The 22,953-nt window shown below is 42.1% G+C and overlaps 2 protein-coding genes across 18 annotated transcripts in view; one reads left to right on the top strand and one right to left on the bottom strand.

Moving 5' to 3' along the window:
* Window positions 1-3,489: 3,489 nt before the first annotated feature.
* Window positions 3,490-22,652, bottom strand: FAM72A (family with sequence similarity 72 member A). 4 transcript variants are annotated; one of them, XM_015449113.3, is made up of 5 exons: window positions 22,412-22,652; window positions 20,045-21,719; window positions 17,660-17,737; window positions 13,569-13,693; window positions 3,490-4,619 (listed from the first exon to the last, which is right to left on the bottom strand). In XM_015449113.3, exons 2-5 carry the CDS (start codon window positions 20,194-20,196, stop codon window positions 4,525-4,527), a joined length of 450 nt encoding a protein of 149 aa, XP_015304599.1. In that variant the 5' UTR covers window positions 20,197-21,719; window positions 22,412-22,652; the 3' UTR covers window positions 3,490-4,524. The 4 variants fall into 4 exon arrangements, with proteins under 4 accessions (XP_015304599.1, XP_065396972.1, XP_005540690.1 ...); XM_065540900.1 differs by lacking the exons at window positions 20,045-21,719; window positions 22,412-22,652 and adding an exon at window positions 22,005-22,203; XM_005540633.4 differs by lacking the exon at window positions 22,412-22,652 and having other exon boundaries at window positions 20,165-21,031.
* SRGAP2 (SLIT-ROBO Rho GTPase activating protein 2) overlaps window positions 21,701-22,953 on the top strand; it is a 249,014-nt gene continuing 247,761 nt past the window's right edge. For all 14 annotated transcript variants that reach the window (XR_012432328.1, XR_012432330.1, XR_012432329.1 and 11 more), the window contains exon 1: window positions 21,701-21,811. The gene's annotated coding sequence lies outside the window, so the exon portion shown is untranslated. The remainder of the gene's footprint in view (window positions 21,812-22,953) is intronic.

Consider the following 22,953-nt stretch of genomic DNA (forward strand, 5'->3'; position numbering starts at 1 on the left):
TCCTTGAACTGCAGGAATGACAAAATGGAAAACGGGGGGAGCAAAAAAAAGGGCAATGCCTCACTGCAGACTAGAGGCTCCATGAAACCCAAGAAATTCTGAGAGCTTGAAGAACTACATGGGTTCTTAGGGTAAAGGCAGTTAAGTTTAATTTCCATGATCAAGTTGTTAAGTGCATCAAAGAAAGGACATTAGGAAAGCTAAACTTGATTATACTTTACCATCAGAGCCATCATCCTCAATCTGATCATTTTATTCTCCTGCTTAAAAACTTCAATAACTCCACATTGCTACTGGACCAAGTCTAAACTTACAATCATATACAATATTCTTCATAACGTACAACCTTCCTTGTTAACCTCACCTTGTAATTAATTCTTTTTTTAAGAAACAGTTTATTTATTTATTTTTTAACTTTTGAGACAGGGTCTTGCTCTGTCACCCGGCCTGGAGCAGAGTGGTCCAATCACGGCTCACTGCAGCCCCAGCCTCCTGGGCTCAAGTGATCCTCCCACCCCAGCCTCCCAAGTTCCTGGGACTACAAGCCTGTGCCATCACCCTGGGCTTATTTTTGTATTTTTTGGTAGAGATGGGTTCCCACTATCTTGCCCAGGCTGGTTTCAAACTCCTGGCCTCAAGCAATCCTTCCTCCTCGGCCTCCCAAAATGCTGGTTTTTTTTTTTTTTTTTTGAGACGGAGTCTCGCTCTGTCACCCAGGCTGGAGTGCAGTGGCCGGATCTCAGCTCACTGCAAGCTCCGCCTCCCGGGTTTACGCCGTTCTCCTGCCTCAGCCTCCCGAGTAGCTGGGACTACAGGCGCCCGCCACCTCGCCCGGCTAGTTTTTTTGTATTTTTTAGTAGAGACGGGGTTTCACCGTGTTAGCCGGGATCGTCTCTCGATCTCCTGGCCTCGTGATCCGCCCGTCTCGGCCTCCCAAAGTGCTGGGATTACAGGCTTGAGCCACCGCGCCCGGCCAAAATGCTGGTATTATACGCACGGGTCACCATACCTGGCCGAATTAATTCTTATTACATATCTTGGAAGGTATGGGGACAACTTAGAACTTCCCAAATAAGCAAGATACTTTTAAATTCCCATCAATTTGTTTACACTATTCCCTCTGCTCAAAACTCTCATCCCAGCTGGCAACTCCTAACTGCTTTAAAGCCTGCCTCAAGTATCATTTCTTCTCAGTAACTTTCTCAACTCCCACTCTCTCTTGTTCAACTCCCACTCTCCCCTGCTACTCAGAATGATTGCTCTTTCATCTCTGGAGTCATAGCACTTTAAGCAAGCCTTTGTTAAATCACTTAACCCAATGAATTACAGGGACTCATAGAGTTCTATCCTCTCCTCAACTTACTATGTACTCCCTCAAGGCAAGTGTGAGCATGTCATTGTACAATTCTTGCCACCCTATTGGAGAATAATACAGGTGTGTTGAATTGAATCAAATATTAAAAGAGGACCAAAGAATAGATGGATCTTCCAGGCCTAGGAGTTGTAATAGGAGTAGAAGGTGTATCCTAAATCCACATATGTGATTCTGCTTTGGTCTTACCAGAGTGAATGTAATATGCTTTTATTTAAAACAGTGTTGACAGGCCGGGCACGGTGGCTCATGCCTGTAATCCCAGCACTTTGGGATGCCAACGTGGGAGGATCACCTGAGGTTGGGAATTTGAGACCAGCCTAACCAACATGGAGAAACTCCATCTCTACTAAAAATACAAAATGAGCTGGGCGTGGTGGTGCATGCCTGTAATCTCAGCTACTTGGGAGGCTGAGGCTGGAGAATCGCTTGAACCCGGGAGGTGGAGGTTGTGGTGAGCCAAGATCACGTCATTACACTCCAGCCTGGGCAACAAGAGTGAAACTGTCTCAAAAAACAACAACAAAACAAAACAAAAGCAAAAAACAAAAACAAAAAAACAGTGTTGGATTCACACTCATGCCTGTAATCCCAACACTTTGGGAGGCCGAGGCAGGTGGATCACTTGAAGCGAAGAGTTCAAGACCAGGCTGGCCAACATGGCAAAACTGCTTCTACTAAAACTACAAAAATTAGCTGAGCATGGTGGTGCATGTCTATAGCCCCAGCTACTCAGGGGTGCTGAGGCATGAGAATTGCTTGAACCCTGGAGGCGGAAGTTGCAGTGAGCTGAGATCACATCACTGCACTCCAGCCTGAGTAACAGAGTGAGACCCTCTCTCAAAAACAAAATCAAAACCAAAACCAAAAAACAAAAACAAAAAATCCCACAAACCAGTGTCATTTCGCCAGGTGTGGTGCATGCCTGTGGTCCTAGCTACAGGGGAGGCAGAGGCAGGAGGATCGCTTGAGCCCAGGACTTCGAGGCTATAGTGAGCCATAATCACACCACTGCACTCCAGCCTGGGCAACAAAGCAAGACCCTGTCTCTAACGAAAACAACAACAACAACAATAACAACAAAAACCCTCAAACCACTCTAGTGTCATGAATATATTTCTTTAGATAAAACTTTATTAATCAGTTTTCTGTTTAGAATTGGCTTTCCCATAATCCAGTTAGCCAAAGGTAGTTGAGTAATTTGAAATATTCCCCAGCTGGAGTAGAATCACATTTGGGGCTTGCTTCAATCAGTGCACCTCTGTCTTGCTTTTGCTCTTCAGAGAGACCCTCGGTCAACCATAGCCTTTGAAGGCATGAGCTGAACGGAAACCAGATGAACTCTATTGAATTTTAAACTTGCCACATTTCCTATTCTAGTATTAAACTTTTCTTCTCTAGTTGAACAAGTTAACCAAAGAAGTATATATATATTTCTATCTTATAGATTATGCCCACCTAAGAACTTGAGGTTAAAACACCCCCCCCCCAAAAAAAAACCAAATCGCCAAATTATTCCATACTCATTTCATTGGTTCTTTTGATGGCCTTCTATCAGTGTTAATGGTTGGTGTGAAAGACTTTTGGAAAAGTTTTCCAGGTGGGAGTAATAGCATTTCCTGAAGCACCTTTTATCTTGGTTTGTGGCAAATGATTCTTTCAATGCCCTCAGGTCACTTATACCCTAAGACCCTGCATGAGTTTATTCAACCTTCAAATCAGTCACTTCTGCCCTCATCTAGGGCACATAACAATGTAGTTAGTTACCCAGCAGGTATCCTGGCTATGTAAGACCATAAATAATTCACATGAGCAGGAGCTTTTGGAGTCAGTCTTCTGTCTGAGCACTCTGACGGGTTATGCTACCTTAACCAAGTTACTTAACTTCTCTCTGTCTCACCTGATTTACCAGTTAAAAAAAAAAAAAAAAGGATTAATAATGGTACCTACCTCATAGGTTTGTTGTGTGGAGTTAAATGTCTAAAGCACTTAGAACAGCATCTGGCATATGGTAAGTATTCAAGAAACATTAGCCTTATATTCTATACTTTAAGTACTATTTCTTTATACTGTTACATATGATAAGTGGGTATAATAAAAAATTAAAGGAAGAATGGTCATTTTTAGAAAAAACTTTATTTGCAAAACCACAACTCAGTCTGCTTTGGTATTGACAAAATCCCTACAACTGAGATATTAAAGAGATACATTTATTTTAGCTTTACATAAAACCAGAATCCAACACTACCCTACTTTCCTATTCCTTTGTGGCTCTGAGCACAGCTTTAAAAAAACAAAACAAAACAAAGCAAAGCAAAGCAAAGGGAAACAGCTCTTTATAATGTACAATGGCTTAAGCAAATCGCTTCTTTAGTTTTTTTTCGATTTAAGATTTAGGACAGACTACTCATCTAAAATTCGCTATTTACAGAGAAAGTCCTAGGGAACAGGATAACTTATTTAGGTTTAGCTCTCATCATACGGTATCCATAATGGCTTTAGAAGAATGTAAATAAATAACATTGGTAAACAGTGTACACTGATATTTTCTGACAAATTCATTTATCTAACATCATGCTGAGCAGTCGAGAGGATTCCTCCATATATTTTAAATTTTAATTTATTCTATTTCTTGATTCACAAACTCTTGCTCCATATTAAAGCAGTTATCACCAATAGAACCTATGAGAACCAGTGCCCATGGAAACTTAACAGCTTGTTTTTTACATCCCCTATTTAAACTCGGTTGAGCTTGATATATGCATGGTTGAAATATGCGTGGGCACTAGGCCTTTATTCGGGAATGTAAAATTAATGGTATCTGGTATCAAGTTGTAAGAAAAACTCCCCCAGATTGGGAGGTAACTGAGTGATATGTGAAAGAATCTTCTCCTGTCTGAATTTAAGAATACACCTACACTGGGCAGAAGAAGGTGGGGGAGAGGAAGTTTAGAAGTAGAGGAAAAGCACAACTCCACTGGCTTCAATCAAACTGAGGTAATTAATTAGAGACAGAAAATAAATAAATCAACAAACGTCCTATTTTTGTTTTCCAAAAAAGATCACTGGCAAACTAACAATTTTAAAGTTGACCCATTAATATATTTTTTAAATAGAAAAAAATCTGTATATCATATATATCATAATTTCATTCATCTAATACACTCCTCTGCTGAGATATTTAACACATCTTCATCTGTACTCTCTTCTATCTCTGGCAAGTTGCCCCAGAGTAGGACGTTTACACCTGAAAATAAAAAGTCATAAAATTCTTTAATGTTCACTACTGTTATAACTCAGAACACAAATTATGAAACTTTACATGTTAATATTCTTATATAAACCATAATGTTAGCAGTAAAAAGAGTAGCTATTAAAGAATGTACTGCAAATAAAATTATCTAATATTATCCATTTAGGACATAAACTTTATTTATTTATTTTGAGACAAGTTCTCTCTCTGTTGCCCAGGCTGGAGTGCCTGGCAGGATCACAGTTCACAATCACAGCTCACTGCAGCCTGAACCTCCAGGGCTCCAGTGATCCTCCTACCTCAGCCTCCCAAGTAGCTGGGACTACAGGCATGTACTACCACACATGGCTAATTTTATTTTGTAGATACAGGTTCCCATTATGTTGCCCAGGCTAGTCTCAAACTCCTGGGCTCAAGCGATCGTCTCTCGTTGACCTCCCAAACTGTTGGGGATTACAGGCATGAGCCGCCATGCCTGGCAAACACTTTTTTTTAAGGGGTAGGACATAAACATTCTTTAAATCCTTTTAAGCAAGGGCTTGAAATCTAGAATTTTACAGCTCAAAAGGCTCTCAGGAGTCCATTTACTCAAACCCTGCCTCCAGCTGCATTATACCATAATCACTATACACTGATAATTTTCTGATCTATTTTAATGATGTTTAAGAGTGGAGATCACACAAGATCCTTTTAGATTAAGTGCCTCTTTGGAGGGTTCAGGGAAAAGCCCTGAATAAGTCTCCTCATCCCTTCAATAAGCAGAGAAGTAGCTGGTGCCATTTTTCTGATTCAGAAAAAACGCAAGGGTTCAGAGCCAGTTATAATATGAACTGCAATCCTTGATATCAGTGGGTTTCAGTCCACAGGCAGAGGTGTAACCTAAACTTTAGGGCCAGGTTGCAGCAGTCACTATAATAAACAAAAGAATAATCAAAAACTTCACTGAGAAAGAATAGTCAGATTTCATACTGAAGAATACAGCACGGGTATACAGTAAATGACTAAACATACAGTAGAGGATAATGACAAGTTTATTACTCTGGGCATATGTAAATTATAAGTTCAAAGCACTAAATGGAAAATAACTGACCTCTAGGATAGCCAATTAACTTCACAAGGAAAGAAAATCTTTTTTTTTTTTTGAGTCGGAGTCTTACTCTGTTGCCCAGGCTGGAGTCGAGTGGAGTAATCTTGGCTCACTGCAACCTCTGCTTCCCAGGTTCAAGTGATTCTCATGCCTCAGCCTCCCGAGTAGCTGGGACTACAGGCGAGTGCCACCATGCCCAGGTAATTTTTGTATTTTTAGTAGAGATGGGGTTTCACCATGTTGATCAGGGTGGTCTTGAACTCCTGACCTCAGGTGATCCCCCTGCCTCGGCCTCCCAAAGTGCTGGGATTACAGATGTGAGCCACCATGCCTGGCCAGAAAAATCTTAAGCTGTCCAGTTATTAGTGTGGACACAAAGAGGACTCAGCAATTCAGGATACCCACTCCATACACACTGAGATAGCAGCCATGTGGTAGAATAGAATGAGCCAGCATTTGGAGATTTGGTTTGAATCCAGTGTTCACCACTGCTAGTATACCATGCATGGTTTTACTACAAATGCATGTAACATAGACAATATATATTATTGTTTTGTGGATTTAAATTTTGTATAGAATGTTATTACACTATATATTGTTTTATAATTTGCTTTTTCACTCATTATGTTTTTGAGGTTAATCTATGTTGACTTGTTTAGATTTCGCTCATTTATTTTTACTTCTGGAGATTATTCCATTTTATGAATTTTAAAAAATGTTGCAAATGGAGCCCATTGCTCATCCCTTCCTCAGTTGCCCATCTGGCATAGGTGGTTCATGGAGATATGCACAGGGATGTGTAATGTGACACTGTTGAAACAGTAGAAATAATCAACTGTTTACCTTGACTGAGGGAGATACTGTAATCTAATCTGGCAAGAAGTTAGCATGTATTTGATGCTGACAGGGATACAGATGTGTATCTTACTATTTTCTATAATCTTTTTGTGTTTGAATTGCTTATAATGAAAAACGCTACCCCACCCCCACCCCAAGAATGAATGGTGTTCTGCTCCTGGTAAATGTCATGGAAGAGCTGACAGGAAGAGCTGTAAGGAATTGCGAGGCAAAAATCAAAGAGAAAATTAGAACCCATAAACGTAAACGTAGGGCTGAAGCCATTTTGCCTTTGAGGGCATTTGCCAATTTCAGGAAATTTGAGCTGAGGTTTCCCAAGGCTCCTCCAGAAAGTCCTGGGAAATCAGGTCTCCATATGAAGACTAGCCTAGAAAACAGACCTCCGGGAGTCCTTTTCAGTTTAAACATTCTAGAATTTATAAAGCTTGTCTATGCATTCCTTTGACACTGCTGGCTCAGGTGATTCAAGGACAGTTGTGATGCCATTAAAAACTTGCTTTGATACCAAGCATCTAGAAAATCTTGCTTAAAATCACAATATTAGGGTTACAAAGCAGAAGCTTGATATTCTTGGAGTCAGTACTCAGAGACATGAAGCTGCTCAGCACAATTGGTTCAAAGGAGGAAAAATAAACTAAGAGATTGGATCTGACAGAAGCAGCACCTTCCTTTCTCTGTTAAGAAGGGAGGAAGGAAATCCTGTGATACATCTGTTTCTTATGGATTAGATTCAGTGCAAATGGAGGAACGCGGAGCTTTTATCTTTGAAAAATTGACCAATATTAAAAAGTAAATCAAACTTGAAAAATCTCCACCCTGTGTTTTGAATCCTGTAAAGCAGGAAAAATACTATCAAAGCAGAAACTTCCTTTAATGTGTCCCATGGGCAATACAAATATAAAACTGGAGGCTTAACTTAGGAGACTGTATTCCATTTAGGGGAGTTCAGATAAGTCCTTACATGAAAACGGCCTTCTTAACACACCAAAGTTTTAAATTAAGACCCCATAAATGATAGATTGAGAGCCACAGTTGAATCTCAGATGATTAAAAAAAATCAAATCTATAAAAATCTAAGCATAATTGGAGGATTTAAAGACCCTTGAAAACCTAGCTTGCTATTCATGATCTTTTGGTCTGTGAAGGCAAATCATGTATTTAAAAATACATTTAAGTTCTAAAGGAGACTAAAACATGCATTTAGGAACCTAAGAATGCTAGTGTCGACTTAGATTGTCAAGTTCCTTAAAGTCGGCTGGCGAGGTGTCTCAGGCCTGTAATCCCAGCACTTTGGAGGCTGAGGTGGGCAGATCACTTGAGGACAGGAGGTTGAGACCAGCCTGGGCAAAATGGCAAAAACCAGTCTCTATGAAAAATACAAAAAATTAGCCAGGGATGGTGGCACACACCTGTGGTCCCACCTATTGAGAAGGCTGAGGTGGGAGAATTGCTTGAGCCTGGGAGGTCGAGGCTGCAGTGAGACGGGATTGTGCCACTGCACTCCAGCCTGGGTGACAGAGCAAGACCCTGTCTCCAAAAAAAAAAAAAAAAAAAAAAAAAGGAAAAGTTCCTTAAAATCAGCTTGGTCTGTTGTGTAAATAGATGTTAGATGTTGAGAACATACGTCTTACAACAAAACTCAATGGCTCGAGGCAATATAAAAAGTATTATGTAAATCCCCTTTAAAAATTGGTACTTTGGCTGGTGCAGTGGCTCACACCTGTATTTTGGGAGGCCAAGGTGGGCGGATCACCTGAGGTCAGGAGTTCGAGACCAGCCTGGCCAACATGGTGAAACCCCATCCCTACTAAAAATACAAAAATTAGCCAGGTGTGGTGGCGCACGCCTGTAATCCCACCCACTCAGAAGGCTGAGGCAGGAGAATCACTTGAACCTGGGAGGTAGAGGTTGCGGTGAGCTGAGATCGTGCCACTGCACTCCAGCCTGGGTGACAAAGTGACTTCATCTCAAAAAAAAAAAAAAAAAAGAATTGGTACTTCAGGCCAGGCATGGTGACTCACGCCTATAATCCCAGCACTTTGGGAGGCTGAGGCGGGTGGATCCCCTAAGGTCAGGTGTTCAAGACCAGCCTGACCAACATGGTGAAACCCCGTCTCTACTAAAAATACAAAAAAATTAGCTGGGCGTATGCTTGTAATCCCAGCTACTTGGGAGGCTGAGGCACGAGAATTGCTTGAACCCAGGAGGTGGAGGCTGCAGTGAGCCAAGATGTGCAATACCATTGCACATCAGCCTGGGAAACAAGAGTGAAACTCTGTCTCAAAAAAAAAAAAAAAAAAGAGTTAGTATTTCAGTGCCTTAGCGCCTTAACACAAGGAAAAATAATTTTTTTTTTTTTTAAATGACGAGGTCTTTTTTTTTTTTTTTTTTTAAATGATGAGGTTATTCAGGAAACCCTGTTTCTCTCATCTTGAAGCTCAGCTTTCTTTATGGCCCTCAGAGAACTCTCCATTCAGTTGATAGATGGGTAAATAAAACATGGGGAAGATTCACTTATTGGTCACTGTAACTTAAGGACCACACATCTCTTCTACTTGCATGTCACCAATATCGTCTTTTGGTAACACTTAGCTGCAAGGAAGACTAGGAAACTGAGTCCAGCTTTATCATCAGAAGAAAAAAAAATAGGACTTAGTATAATATATCATAATCTCTTGCCATACAATAAGACACTTGTACATTACTGGTGAGACTACATTAGTACAGCCATTTTGGAGGGCAATTTTTAGTAAAGTATACTTAGAAGAAATTTTAAAAATTAAATATATCAGTGTAAGTACATTTGAAAATGTAAATTAAGTTAATATAAGATATTAAATGATACATAAAGTACAAAACCATGCATGTAGTATTTTAAATTTTACAGAACAATATTTTTCATTGCTCATGAGTATATGTATGTGACAATAGCATAAAAACATGTATAGAATGTTATGTACTGACTTCAAGGTAATAGTAAGTTCCAGGGATAAAATGATGAGAGTTAGTAGGTAATTTGATATCTTAAAAGAATAAAAAAGACCTGAAGCAAATCTAGTAAAATATCACCATGTCGTTAACCCTAGATTTTGCGTATCTGTTATATGTCTTTTCAATGTATATTTGAAGTGCATATTAATAAAATTATGCTAAAAATAAAATCTAAAGAAAAAAAAAGAATTGGTAGTATACTTTCTTACTAAAATAATTTTTTTTTTTTTGGAGACAGGGTCTCACTCTGTTGCCCAGGCTGGAGTGCAGTGGTGCAATCTCGGATTACTGCAACCTCCACCTCCCAGGTTCAAGGGGGGTTTCATCATGTTGGCCAGGCTGGTCTCAAACCCCTGACCTCAAGTGATCATCTATTTTGGCCTCCCAAAGTGTAGGATTACAGGTATGAGCCACCATGCCTGGCCTTGCTAAAATAATTAGCATAGGCATACCTCAATTAATTGTGCTTTAGTTTATTGCACACCATAGATATTGGGCTTTATATAAATGGAAGGTTTTGGCAATTCTGCATTACGTCTAACAGCAAATGCTTACCTTGTGTCTGTTACATTTTGATAGTTCTCTCAATATTTCAACGTTTTTCATTATTATTATATATATTATGGTGATCTGTGATTTTTGATGTTACTGTTATAATTGTTTCAGGGTGCCATGAACCACACTCACTTAAGACCACACCCACTTAAGACTGCAAACTTAATCGATAAATATTTCCTGTGTTCTGACTGCTCCACTGACCAGCTGTTCTCTCTCTCTTTCCTGGGGCCTCCCTATTTCCTAAGATACAACGATATTGAAATTGGGCCAGTTAATATCCCTACAATGATCTCTAAGTGTTCAAGTGAAAGAGAGTCGCATGCCTCTCACTTTAAATCAAAAGCTAGAAATGATTAAGCGTAGTGAGGAAGACATATTGAAAGCTGAGACAGGCTGAAAGCTGGGCCTTTTATGCCCAATTGTTAGCCAACTTGTCACTGCAAAGAAAAGTTCTTAAAGGACATAAGAAATGCTACTCCAGTGAAAACATGAATAAGAAAGTGAAACAGTCTTATTGCTGATATGGAGAAAGTTTTAGTGACCTAGATAGAAGATTAAACCAGTCATGACATTCTCTTAAGCGAAAACCTAATCCAGAGCTAGGTCTTAACTCTCTGCAATTCTATGAAGGGCAAGAGAGTCAAGGAAACTGTAGAAGAACGTTTGAAGCTAACAGAGGTTGGTTTATAAAGTTTAAGGAAAGAAGCCATTTCTACAACATGCAAGTGCAGGTAAAGCAAAAAGTGCTGATGTAGAAGCTGCAGCAAGTTATCTAGAAGATCTAGCTAAGATCATTGATGAAGGTGGCTACACTAAACAACAGATTTTTCTTTTCTTTTCTTTTTTTTTTTTTTTTTGAGACGGAGTTTCACTTTTGTTGCCCAGGCTGGAGTGCAATGGCGTGATCTTGGCTCACCACAGCCTCTGCCTCCTGGGTTCAAGCCATTCTCCTGCCTCAGCCTCCCAAGTAGCAAGTAGTTGGGATTACAGGCATGTGTCACCATGCCCGGCTAGTTTTGCATTTTTAGTAGAGACAGAGTTCTACTATATTGGTCAGGCTGGTCTTAAACTGCTGACCTCAGGTGATCCATCCACCTCGGCCTCCCAAAGTCCTGGGATTATAGGCATGAACCACTGCATCCAGCAGAGATTTTTAATATACACAAAACAGCCTTCTATTGGAAGTAGACGCCATCTAGGACTTTCATAGCTAGAGAGGAGAAGTAATACTTGGCTTCAAAGCTTCAAAGGACAGGCTGAATCTCTTGTTAGAAGATAATACAGTTGGTGACTTCAAGTTGAATCCAATGCTCATTTACCATTCTGAAATTTCTATGGTTCTTAGGAATTATGCTAAATATACTTTGCCTGTGTGCTATCAATGAAACAGCAAAGCCTGGATGACAGCAAATCTGTTGACAACATGTTTTACTAAATATTTTAAGCCCATTGTTAAGACCTACTGCTCAGAAAAATCCCTTTGAAAATATTACTGTTCATTAACAATGCACCTAGTCACCCAAGAGCTCTGATGGCATTGTTTGAGGAGATAAATGTTGCTCTAATGCCTTAAAATAACATCTATTTGGCAGCCTGTGGATCAAGAAGTAATTTAATCTTTCGAGTCTTATTACTTGAGAGATACATTTCATAAGGCTATAGCTGCCATAGATAGTAATTCTTCTGATGGATCTGGGCAAAGTACATTGAAAAACCTTCTGGAAAAGCACATTCCTGATTCATGGGAGGAGGGCAAAATATCAACCGTAACAGGAGTTTGAAAGAAGTTGATTCCAACCCTCAGGGGTAACTTTGAGAGGTTTTAGACTTCATTGGAGGAAGTAACTGCAGATGTGGTAGAAATAGTAAGAAAACTACACTTAGAAATGGAGCCTGAAGACGTGACTGCATTGCTGCAATCTCATGATGAAACTTTAATGAATGAGGAGTTGCTTCTTATGGATGAGCAAAGAAAATGGTTTCTTGAGGTGAAATCTACTCTGATGAAGATGCTATAAATATTGTTGAAATGAAAACAAAGGATTTAGAATATTACATAAACATAGTTGGTAAAGTAGTAGTAGAATTTGAGAGGATTGACTCCAATTTTGAAAGAATTTCTACTATGTGTAAAATTCTATCAAACGGCATCACATGCCACAGAGAAATCTTTTGTGAAAGGAAGAGTCGATCCATGTGGCAAACCTCATCGTTGTCTTATTTTAAGAAATTGCCACAGCCATCCTAACCTCCAGCAACCACCACCCTGATCGGTTTGCAGTCATCAACATCAAGGCAAGACCCTCCACCAGCAAAAAGATTATGACTTGCTGAAGGTTCAGATGATCATTAGCAGTTTTTAGCAATAAAGCATTTTTTTTTCTTTTTTGAGACATGGTCTCATATTGTTCCCAGGCTGAAATGCAGTGGCATGATCACAGCTCACTGCAGCCTCTACCTCCCAAATTCAAGTGATCCTCCCACCTCAGCCTCCTGGGTAGCTGGGATGACAGTATGCACCACCATGCCTGGATAATTTTTGTATTTTTTTGTAGAGATGAGGTCTCAGCATGTTGCCCAGGCTGGTCTCAAATTCCTGGGCTCAAGTGATCCTCCCACCTTGGACTGCCAAAGTGCTGATAACAGGCATTAGCCATTGCTCTCGGTTGAATAAGTGTTTTTTGATTAAGGTATGCATATTGCTTTTTAAAGGTCCTGCTATTGCACACTTAATAGACTACAATATATTGTAAACATAACTTTTATATACACTGGAAAACCAAAAAATTGTGTGACTTGCTTTAATTGTGATATTTGCTTGCTTTATGATTATGGTAGTCTGGAATTGAACCCACAATATCTCCAACTGCACCTGTACAACATACTTTATACTTTGGTGTTAAATATTTCCCTTGACTAAAATTCTGTCATAACGTATTAACATAGATGTCAGGTCTGTTTTTATTCTGAAGCATCACCAGATACAGAGGTTACTTAGTCCTCCTCGTCTCAACTCCCATTGCCCTAGCCTGGCCTCTCCCTTTCTTACACACACGCAGATACACACACAGACACAGACACAGACACACATACACACAGACACACACACACACACACACATTTGACTGGCAAATCTAAAATCTTCAAAAATTCTCTGGAGTCAGAATATGTATTAAGGCAGCAGTTAAGAGCAATTATAATATTCATATTAAAAGACCAAGAAATTCAGCCAAGTTTGAGGCCTTAAGTACAAGGATGAACATAGAAATGACAATGAATTTTGCCTAATAGTTTTCATAAGTGAATGTCTGGGAAAAAAGAATTGAAGTTTCACTCTAGCTGATCCGGTTAAGAAGATCTAAAGGGAATCCCGAAATGATCTATTGGGAATTTTACTCAGGTATTGACAGAGAAATGTTACAGGAATGTGCAAGTCAATTGTTTCTTACCTGTGGAGTCTAGTCTGTTAATATCATAAACTGCCTGGCTGTGAAACATCCAGAAGTGTCCGTTGTTGCAGGAAAGAAGACAGGAACTACATGGAACAATCACGTGATAACCTACAATATTCCCACTAGAAAAGAAAGTAAATGTTACTAGATACCATGTAATAACTGGCCAGATAAGTCTTTTCATATGCTTATATAAATAGACCATATAATTTAGATCTCATTTCCTCCTAACAACTTTCATTGCTGGGATCTTTGGGATGGGATGGGGGTGCAGTTCTACCATCAAGTGGGAAAGCAGTCTTCAAGTGAATAACAGTAACATATTCTCACATTTCTTTGCTATTATTATTGTTGTTGTTGTTATTGAGACAGAGTTTTCCTCTTGTCGCTCAGGCTGGAGTGCAGTGGTGCCATCTCAGCTCACTGCAACATCCGCCTCCCAGGTTCAAGTGATTCTCCTGCCTCAGCCTCCAGAATAGCTGGGATTATAGGCATATGCCACCATGCCCAGATAATTTTTGTATTATTAGTAGAGATGGGGTTTTACCATGTTGGCCAGGCTGGTCTCGAACTCCTGACCTCAGGTGATCCACCTGCCTTGGCCTCCCAAAGTGCTGGGATTACAGGCGTGAGCCACCACACTTGTCCTGCTAGTATTATTTTATGCATTCTCCCTTCAGAAGTTAGCTTCTAGATGCCATAATGTTGCGATTTGTTCTATAAACCACCCAAACTGATGTGCTGTACAGACAAAATAAATAAACTCAGTTCTGTGTGTAAAGGTTTTTGCTATCCCAGGACTATGGCAAGTTGGGTTCTTACATGTTCTAGTTTCATGCCAGCACCTAAAAACTGTTTCAACAGATGGAGAGGTAGGAAGACAGCATGAGTCCCTGTAAACCAAATACAATCTGGCTGCTCTAATTTTAGTCTCAATGTTTTTGAAGGAATTCAGAAATAAAGCAATCTACAGCCTCTAGAGAAAGTTGCAAAAGTTTTTACAGTTTTCAGAATTATCTAGCTGATTATAAGTACCTCACTCTTTCACAATTTTTTTTTTTTTTAAACTAGCTAGTCACATATTAAATAGAGTGAACCTACAGGAAATGTTTTAGCTAGTACTTAAAAAAAACAGCAACATAAACTGTTTATACCTTGAGTTGTAAAAATTCTTATTGAAGCTAAATCTTACTCTGTGAGATTTGTGAGTCAGTCATTTTTATGAGACCCAATAAAGATTACTATAAAAGGTACCATCCCACCTAAAATATGTCTTCTAATTATAACTTGCTTGAAAGGCAAACAAATGAAAACAAAAGTTGTTTTTGGACTAGGACTGACAGTTATTTGTCATGTCCTATATATGCAATATATTGCAAGATATTTGTCATGTCATGTCCTATATGTGCAATGTATTGCAAGAATAAATTCCATGGCTTTAATTACCACTTGTATTCATTCATTCATCCATTGATTCATCACTTAACTAACATTTATTGAGTATCTACTATCTGTCAGGCACTGCTCTAGGTGCTAGGAATACAGTGGTAAACAAAACAAAGCCCTTGTTCTCATGGAGCTAACATTCTAGTGGCTACATCAGATCATTCTGTTGCCTGGTTAAAACCCCTTCAACAGCCAAAAACAAAAATAAAACCCCTCCATACCAAGGTCCGGGTCTATGCTGTCAAGAATAATAGCGACTAGCTACATGTGACTGTCGTACACTTGAAATGGGGCTGGCCTGAATTGAGATGTGCTGTTAAGTGTAAAATGTACACCAGATTTCAAAGAGTAAGAACAAAAAATGGAATATAAAACATTACATTAGTAGTTTATGTTGGTTACACATTGAAATAATATTTTGGATACATTGGGTTAGACAAAATATATGATTAAAATTTCCTGTTTTGGTTTTCTTTTGAAAATGTTGCTTGGGAATGGTGGCTCACGTCTGTAATCCCAGCACTTTGGGAGGCTAAGGCAGGCAGATCACTTGAAGTCAAGAGTTCGAGACCAGCCTGGCCAACATGACAAAACCCTGTCTCTACTAAAAATACGAAAATTAGCTGGGCATGGTGGTGTGTGCCTGTAGTCCCAGCTACTTGGGACGCAGAGGTGAGAGAATCACTTGAACATGGGAGATGGAGGTTGCAGTGAGCTGAGATCATGTCATTGCACTCCAGCCTGGGCAACAGAGCAAGACTCCATCTCAAGAAAAAAAAAATGTTGTTGCCCAAGCGTGGTGGCTCACACCTGTAATCCCGCACTTCGGGAGGCTGAGGCAGGTGGATCAGGAGTTTGAGAACAGCCTGGCTAACATGGTGAAATCCCATCTCTACTAAAAATACTAAATTAGCCAGGTGGGCTGGGTGCAGTGGCTCACACCTGTAATCCTAGCACTTAGGGAGGCCAAGGCGGGCAGATTGCCAGAGCTCGGGAGTTTGAGACCAGCCTGGGCAACACGGTGAAACCCTGTCTCTACTAAAATACAAAAAATTAGCTGGGCATGGCAGTGCGTGCTTGTAGTCTCAGCTACTCAGGAGGCTGAGGCAGGAGAATCACTTAAACCTGGGAGGCGGAGGTTGCAGTGAGCAGAGATCGCGCCACTGCACTCTAGCCTGAGCGACATAACAAGACTCCGTCTCAAAAAAAAGGCCAGTGACTTCATCTAGATTCTGTTGTATTTCCAGTCCTTGTAACAACAACTACCACATACTGGCTCCTCAATATAAGTATAGCTTAAATAAAGGAATGAAATAAAATAGTACATAAGAAGAGTTTGCCAATTTAAATTATTAGGATTGTCATTTATAATAGAAACCCCATCTAAATGAGAAAATTTCAACTTTTTTCCTCCTAAAGTGAAAATAACAACATGTCTGTCTACTTCTCAAAAGATTATAGTAATAGCTCTCAGCTGTGTTGTAATTTATAGTTTATTGAGCCTTTTAACATTCATATTTGATCTTTACAATAACTTGATAAGGTAAACACAGAAGATTATTAAATTTCTATCTTAATAAGACAGAATGGCTAGGCGTGGTGGCTCATGCCTGTAATCCCAGCACTTTGGCAGGCCAAGGTGGGCGGATCACCTGAGGTTGGGAGTTCAAGAGCAGCCTGACCAACATGGAGAAATCCCGTCTCTACTAAAAATACAAAAAAAAAAAAAAAAAAAAAAAAAAAAAATTAGCTGGGCATTGTGGTGCATGCCCGTAATCCCAGCTACTTGGGAGGCTGAGGCAGGAGAATCACTTGAACCTGGGAGGTGGAGGTTGCAGTAAGCTGAGACTGTGCCACTGCACTCCAGCCTGGGCAACAAGAGCAAAAACTCCTTCTAAAAAATAAATAAATAAATAAATAAATAAATAAATAAATAAATAAATTAAGGTAGGATGCGGTGGCTCACACCTGTAATCCCAGCCCTTTGGGAAGCTGAGGAGGGAGGATCACTTGAGGCCAGGAGTTTGATATCAGCCTGGGCAACATAGCAAGACCCTATTGCTACAAAAAATAAAAAACAGCCAGGCATGGTGGTGCCTGCCTGTAGTCCCAGCTACTCAGGAGGCTGGGGTAGGAGAATCACTTGAGCCTAGGAGTTCAAGGCTACAGTGAGCTATGATCATGCCACTGCACTCTAGCCTGAGCAACAGTATGAGACCACTCTAAAAACAAAGAAAGAAAAAATAATAACCTAGAAATTAAATAAGAAAACAGAGGTTCAGCAGTTTAGAGGCTTAAGGAGTTAATTCAAGATCACATCGAGAGTAAGGGTAGGGTCAGACCTCAAACATGATTTTTATTATTGTAAATCCAAGTGTTTTCCCCCACTAACCTACATTGCCTTGTTCTGAAAATTGAAGCGGATACTGTGAATACACTTTGAAAATTGTAAAATTATATACTAATGTGAAGCATCACAAAACCCCTTTTAAAAAATAGCTCTAAGTAATAAATGCTTTTTCAATGGCTCATTGCATGCTTTATACCAGTGCTTGTTGCAGCCCATTGAATCTTTCTCTATGCTTTGGTGTCAATATCCATCTTCCAAACCCAGGGCTATCCAGAATAGTGCCACAAATTACCATTTTAAACATGCGATGTCCTTCAGTTTACATTTGCAGATTTTGGTGAAATAGCATCTTCCAGTGAAGTCCACTGCGCTGGAGAGAGAAAGGTATAAAAAGACAGTCAAATGTACTTTACAAAAAATTTAATTGTGGCAAAAAATTAACAAAATTTACCAACTTAGCAAGTTTTATGTGTGCAGAGCAGATGTGTTAAATATAATCACACTGTTGTGTAATGAATCTCCTGGGTTCAAGTGACCCTCCTACCAGAGTTTCCCAAGTAGGTGGAACTATAGGTACCCAAACCACATTTTGTTTATCCATTCATATGTATAGTCAATGGACGTTTGGATTGCTTCCACCTCTTGGTTATTGTGAATAATGCTGTTAATGAACATGGGTGTGCAAATCTCTCTTCCAAGATCCAGCTTTGAATTTTTTGGATATGAACCCAGAACTGCTGAATCGGATAGTAATTCTATGCTTGATTTAGCACAAATTTTGTCAATCCAAAGAGCTGAAAGCTAACATAGAACTACAGTATATTTTTAAAGAGTCAGTTCAGATTTGTGAGCTCACCATAAACATCTGACAAATTTTCCATTTAAAAATTTTTTATGTGTTCATTGATTCACACACATCTTAGCACGCTAATTCATTACTATTTTAACCCCTACAAAGAAGAGCAGAAAATAGGAAAAACCTGATTCTATTCTAGACTTGGGTCTAACCTGTAACAATTCACCTAGCCTTCCTTATGACTGCCTTATTACTTACCATAGCTATTGCAATGAATGGGTTAATATTTTAAATTTGTGTATGAGCTACTAAAAAGAAAAAGCAGTGGACAATGAATCTCAGAACTTCGTAGCAGTAGGTTCTATTATTTATTTTCTAGTGTTTTTCCTTTTTTGAAATACATATATGATGCACACACACACAAATGTCAAATATTAACTTAGAATTTAAAAAAATTGATAAGATTTTAAAATAACCCATTTATCTCTGCAATAGATGAGAGCCTTTGGCTTTGCTGTTAGGCATGATTACACTTAGATCAATTCAGAAAATATTTCAAGAAAGGAAGAGTACACAGCTTTACCTGGGTAAATTTAAAAACTTGTAAAGCTTCTATCATTATCATGAAATTAATTTAAAATGAATTGTAGTTATTAGCCTGCTTCCTCTGGATCTGTATGCAAAGACTTAGAGAATAACTGTCCACTCATATTTTGGATAATTACTTTCCTTTTAATAATACAATTTCAATAAAGAACTAAATCTTGAAGATTCACGTAGGGCACATATATGGTGACTATGGAAAGGGAAAGTACTATTTAGAGCTAGAAAAAGGTTTATTTGAGTCAAATAAAATGGCTATTTTACCAAATAGGAGGCAAATTCTTAAGGACTCTACACCTGAAAGCAGTTAGTGGCTGAAAACAAACAGATTTTATTTATTTATTTATTTAGTGAGACAAAGCCTTGCTTTTGTCCCCCCCACCCTGCCCCCCGGAGTGCGATGGCATGATCTCAGCTCACTGCAACCTCCAGGGTTCAAGCGATTCTCCTGCCTCAGCCTCCCAAGTAGCTGGGATTACAGGCGCCTGCCACCATACCCAGCTAATTTTTATATTTTTAGTAGAGACGGGGTTTCACCATGTTGGCCTGGCTGATCTTGAACTCCTGACCTCCGGTGATCCGCCCGTCTTCGCCTTCCAAAGTGTTGGGATTACAGGCGTTAGCCACCGCACCCGGCCACAAACAGATTTTAAAAGGGTTCAAGTATGGGAACAAATGTGTAATGTCCAAAATAGGCTTTATTGGAGATAAGGATTAAGGCTAAGTCTCTATTTTTCATCCCATAAAAATCTATTTACATCTCTTTCAGAGAGAGAGAGTTTTGAGGAAAGAAAACTGAATTTGATGAACAACGGATCTGATTTAGGATGCCAATTGCAAATAATGGTAGAAAACTGATTTTTTTTTTTTTTTTTTGGTGCAAACTTTCATGGATAGAAATGAAAAACTTAAATGACCTCTCCTCTCCAACAGTACAGAAAATTTCGCCTGAATTTACCTAGAGTCTACGTCATGGACTTGATTCAGCGAAATAGGATGGTTGGGCAGGGCACTGAAAGGGGAATCAAACTTAAGAGATGTGTGGTCATATGACTATAATTGAACTAGAAGCATTATATCAGGACTGACCACCTTGGCTAAACCACAGACTTTGTCCAGACAGTCTGCCCACTTAGATATATTCCAAGGGGATCATCAAACTGGTGGGAGTGGCTGGAACACCGAAATGATAACCTCTTTGTTGACTCCCACAGATCCAAGCCATAAGTGTTCCCATTTAGTTAAAAGCTACCGTTGCCCGCCACTAGCATGACTTACTTGGTAGGAGGGATGTCTGTAGAGAAAAGGTCTATTTCAGTATCAGCCAGCAAAACAGCCTTCATTCCCCTAGAGCTGAGCACTTGTTTACAGAATTTGCAACACAGGATGGACACGCACCTGTCCTTGAAACTACAAGTGTTGGTAGACATGGTGTCGCAGGAAGGATGAGGTGTGAGATTTTGAAAAAGGAAACAAGAGCAGTGCTCCTACTACTTTGATTCCCCTAGGCTAAAATTCAAGTTGCGAGATCTCGAGCTTTTCTAAGTTCTGATATTGGGAAGGAAATTAGTTTTTTTCTGTTTTCCCAGTGGCGGAGTAGAAGTATTTATTGAGTAGGAACAGGGGAGCGCGGCAACTTAGCTTTTCTTTTTAACTTTTGGGGAAGGGAGTGGAGTTTGAATTGGAGAGGAGGCAGGTGGGGTTTGAAGGGAACTTCTCAACAGCTTTCCCTTTCTGCTGTCTAAAGGAGTCCTCTACTCTTCAGCCCCTGCCCCTTCATAGCAATTCCCTCAGCCTTCTCCGATCGTCTTATTTAAAGCTTCTCCTCTTTTAAGAGGCCCCTTTCCCAGCATTAAACCCCTCCCGCGGAGCGCTCCCGTTCCCTGCTCTCGGATCTCGGGCTAAGCGTCCCTTCCCACTTCTCCTCTTCCCAGGATTCAGAAACTCCCTTCGCTTTTTCCGCCAGGCGATCCCGGGTTCTCCTCCGTCCCGCCCCTCTCTCCTGGACTTTCCTCCGCTCTGCGGGTCCGCGGGCCCCCTTCCTGGCAACCCCCGGCCCTCAGCGTGCTCGCGCTGTTTCTCTCGCGTCTTTCCTCCTCTCAGCTGTCCCTCGTGCCCCCCGCAGTCCCCTCAGGTCTCTTCCTGGAGCGGCTGTTCCCGGGCGCGCGGTGGTGGTGGGGCAAGGCTGAAGTCGCTTTGGGGGCTCAGTCGGCGCTGGGGTCTGTCACCAAACACGTTGGTTTTCGCTCCCTCTTCCGCTTTTCCAGCCTCTCCAACCCGGTATCAGTTTGAATTGCCAGCGCCGCGCACCGATTGGAAGAACTAGAGTTCGCCCCAGTCCCTCATTGGAAGGCTCCGGGGCCTCCCCTGACGAGAGCTTAGTGGCTCGAAGACCGTAGGCACCGCCCAGTAACGGTGCTGAGATCAGTTCAGCTTTCTGGTTGGCTGAACTTGGCTCCGCCTCCGATCTCATTGGCCGGTTTCGGGAGGTTTCGGCAAACCCTCCCTTTGCCCTAGTGAAAGTGGCGAGGCACGCCCTTACCGCTTCTTATTGGAAGAGGTTCTACAGTCCCCACCGCTCTCTACTCTCTATTGGCTAAAATTACCCGCAACACCCCTCCTCTCTACCCCGGCCCAATTGGCCATGCCTTAGCTCAAGAGTTTGTGTTTGGTCGTCGGTTCCATCTTAATCCCGCCCATCAGTTCTACTCAGGGGTTCGACAGCCCCGGGTGGAGCTTAATCTGTGACCACGCCTCGGCAGTGCTAGTCACACCTCCAAGTTTTGCCAGCTCCTCCCCCTCATTCCGGGCCTCTTGGGATCAGCTCTTCCTATTGGCTATGGGCCCCATCGGTCGATAGAAAACGGGCGGTGATTGGTAAAGGGGTGGGCTCTGCTTCCCGGCGGGGTCCTGCGGAGTTGGCGGAGGCTCCTCAAGGGACTGGGGCAGCGGTCTGCGTAGAAACGGGTGGCGGGGAAGAGAGGGGAGGAGAGCTCTGAGTGGGAAGCGGAGCCGGGGGCCTGGGACCCGTCGCGTCAGAGCCAGGTAAAGGCTCCTTCCCTCTTCCTTTTCTTCCTCCCGGCCGCCGGGCTGGAGCCCTGACTGAACAAACCCGGGCTGGGGCGGGAAGGAGAGGGCGCGGATGCTGCTCGCGGCATCGCCTTAGCGGTGCCGCCCGGAATCCCTCAGACCGCCCCCCCTCCACCCTCTCCAAATCTCCCAGTACAGCCCATAATACTTCTCAGGACTGCGAGTCTCTCCGCCCATCACTGTACAGCCTGGGACTCTGTCCTGGCTCTCGGACCGCAGCCTAGCCCGCACCCAGCCGCCTCTCCCGTTCCTCCGCACACGGGCAGCCGCGGTCCGCCGTGGGGCGGTCGTCGTTGGCATCGCGCGTAACCATCGACCGGCCTCCTCCACTGTCTCCCAGCCCTGGCGGACAGCCCGGGTCCCAGCCTAGGACCTAGGAGGATGGGTGTTCGCTCAGCTTCCGGGGCTCTCCCCCAGTCCCACCCCCCGGCCCGCCCCGATGGACTTCTCTTCGCCCACTCCCTTTCCTAGACCATATCTCGGTCCCCACAGTTCCTGACATCCTTGCGCTTCACGCGACATCGCGACCCAAGATCGTCCCCCAATTCACCTCACCTCTAAGGCAGCCTTCTCCTTGCCCCCTCCTGCCTTCCGAGCGTGTGCAACTCCGTTTGTCCCCGGGCTCCCTTCCAGCCTCAGGACCCCATCTCACACCCGCCTCCCGCTTCCCGCCCCCCTGAAGCCCGCCGCCTCTGCTCCCTGTCTTGCTCCCTCAGTGTGGCCCCTTCCTCCAGCCGTGGGAAGTGGGAGACGCTAGCGGGAGCTTCCTCCTCCCGGAGCTCGGAGGAAAAGGAACGACCAACTAGGAAGGGTCGCTGCTGCGGCACGCGGGGGAGCTAGACGCCGGGCTCCGCGCTCCCGCTTGCGTCCCTCCCGCCTCCTGGGCCTGGTCCGGGGCAGGATCTTCTCGGGCACCGCCTGGTGCGAGGAGTCAGGACTGCGACCTCACCGACCTCCCCCCATCCCCAGCCTGGGATTGGGTGCGATATCTGGGATCTCTGGGCTTGGGTGGGAAAAAAATTTTGGAGGTGGCATTTATAGTCACTATCGTCCCTAGCTTGGGGGAGGCGACGGCTGCCTTCCGCTCGCCGCCCCCC

The sequence above is a fragment of the Macaca fascicularis genome, chromosome 1 (assembly GCF_037993035.2).
Source record: "Macaca fascicularis isolate 582-1 chromosome 1, T2T-MFA8v1.1".
NCBI classification, from domain to species: domain Eukaryota; kingdom Metazoa; phylum Chordata; class Mammalia; order Primates; family Cercopithecidae; genus Macaca; species Macaca fascicularis.

What these genes read in the sequence shown, in the direction of transcription:
- FAM72A (XM_015449113.3), bottom strand. Translation starts at nt 20,196, where the DNA reads ATGTCTACCAACACTTGTAGTTTCAAGGACAGGTGCGTGTCCATCCTG. An exon ending in ACAGACATCCCTCCTACCAA is followed by an intron (nt 17,738 to 20,044) that starts GTAAGTCATGCT and finishes TTCTCTCTCCAG; the next exon opens with CGCAGTGGACTTCACTGGAA. An exon ending in GACATCGCATGTTTAAAATG is followed by an intron (nt 13,694 to 17,659) that starts GTAATTTGTGGC and finishes TTTCTTTTCTAG; the next exon opens with TGGGAATATTGTAGGTTATC.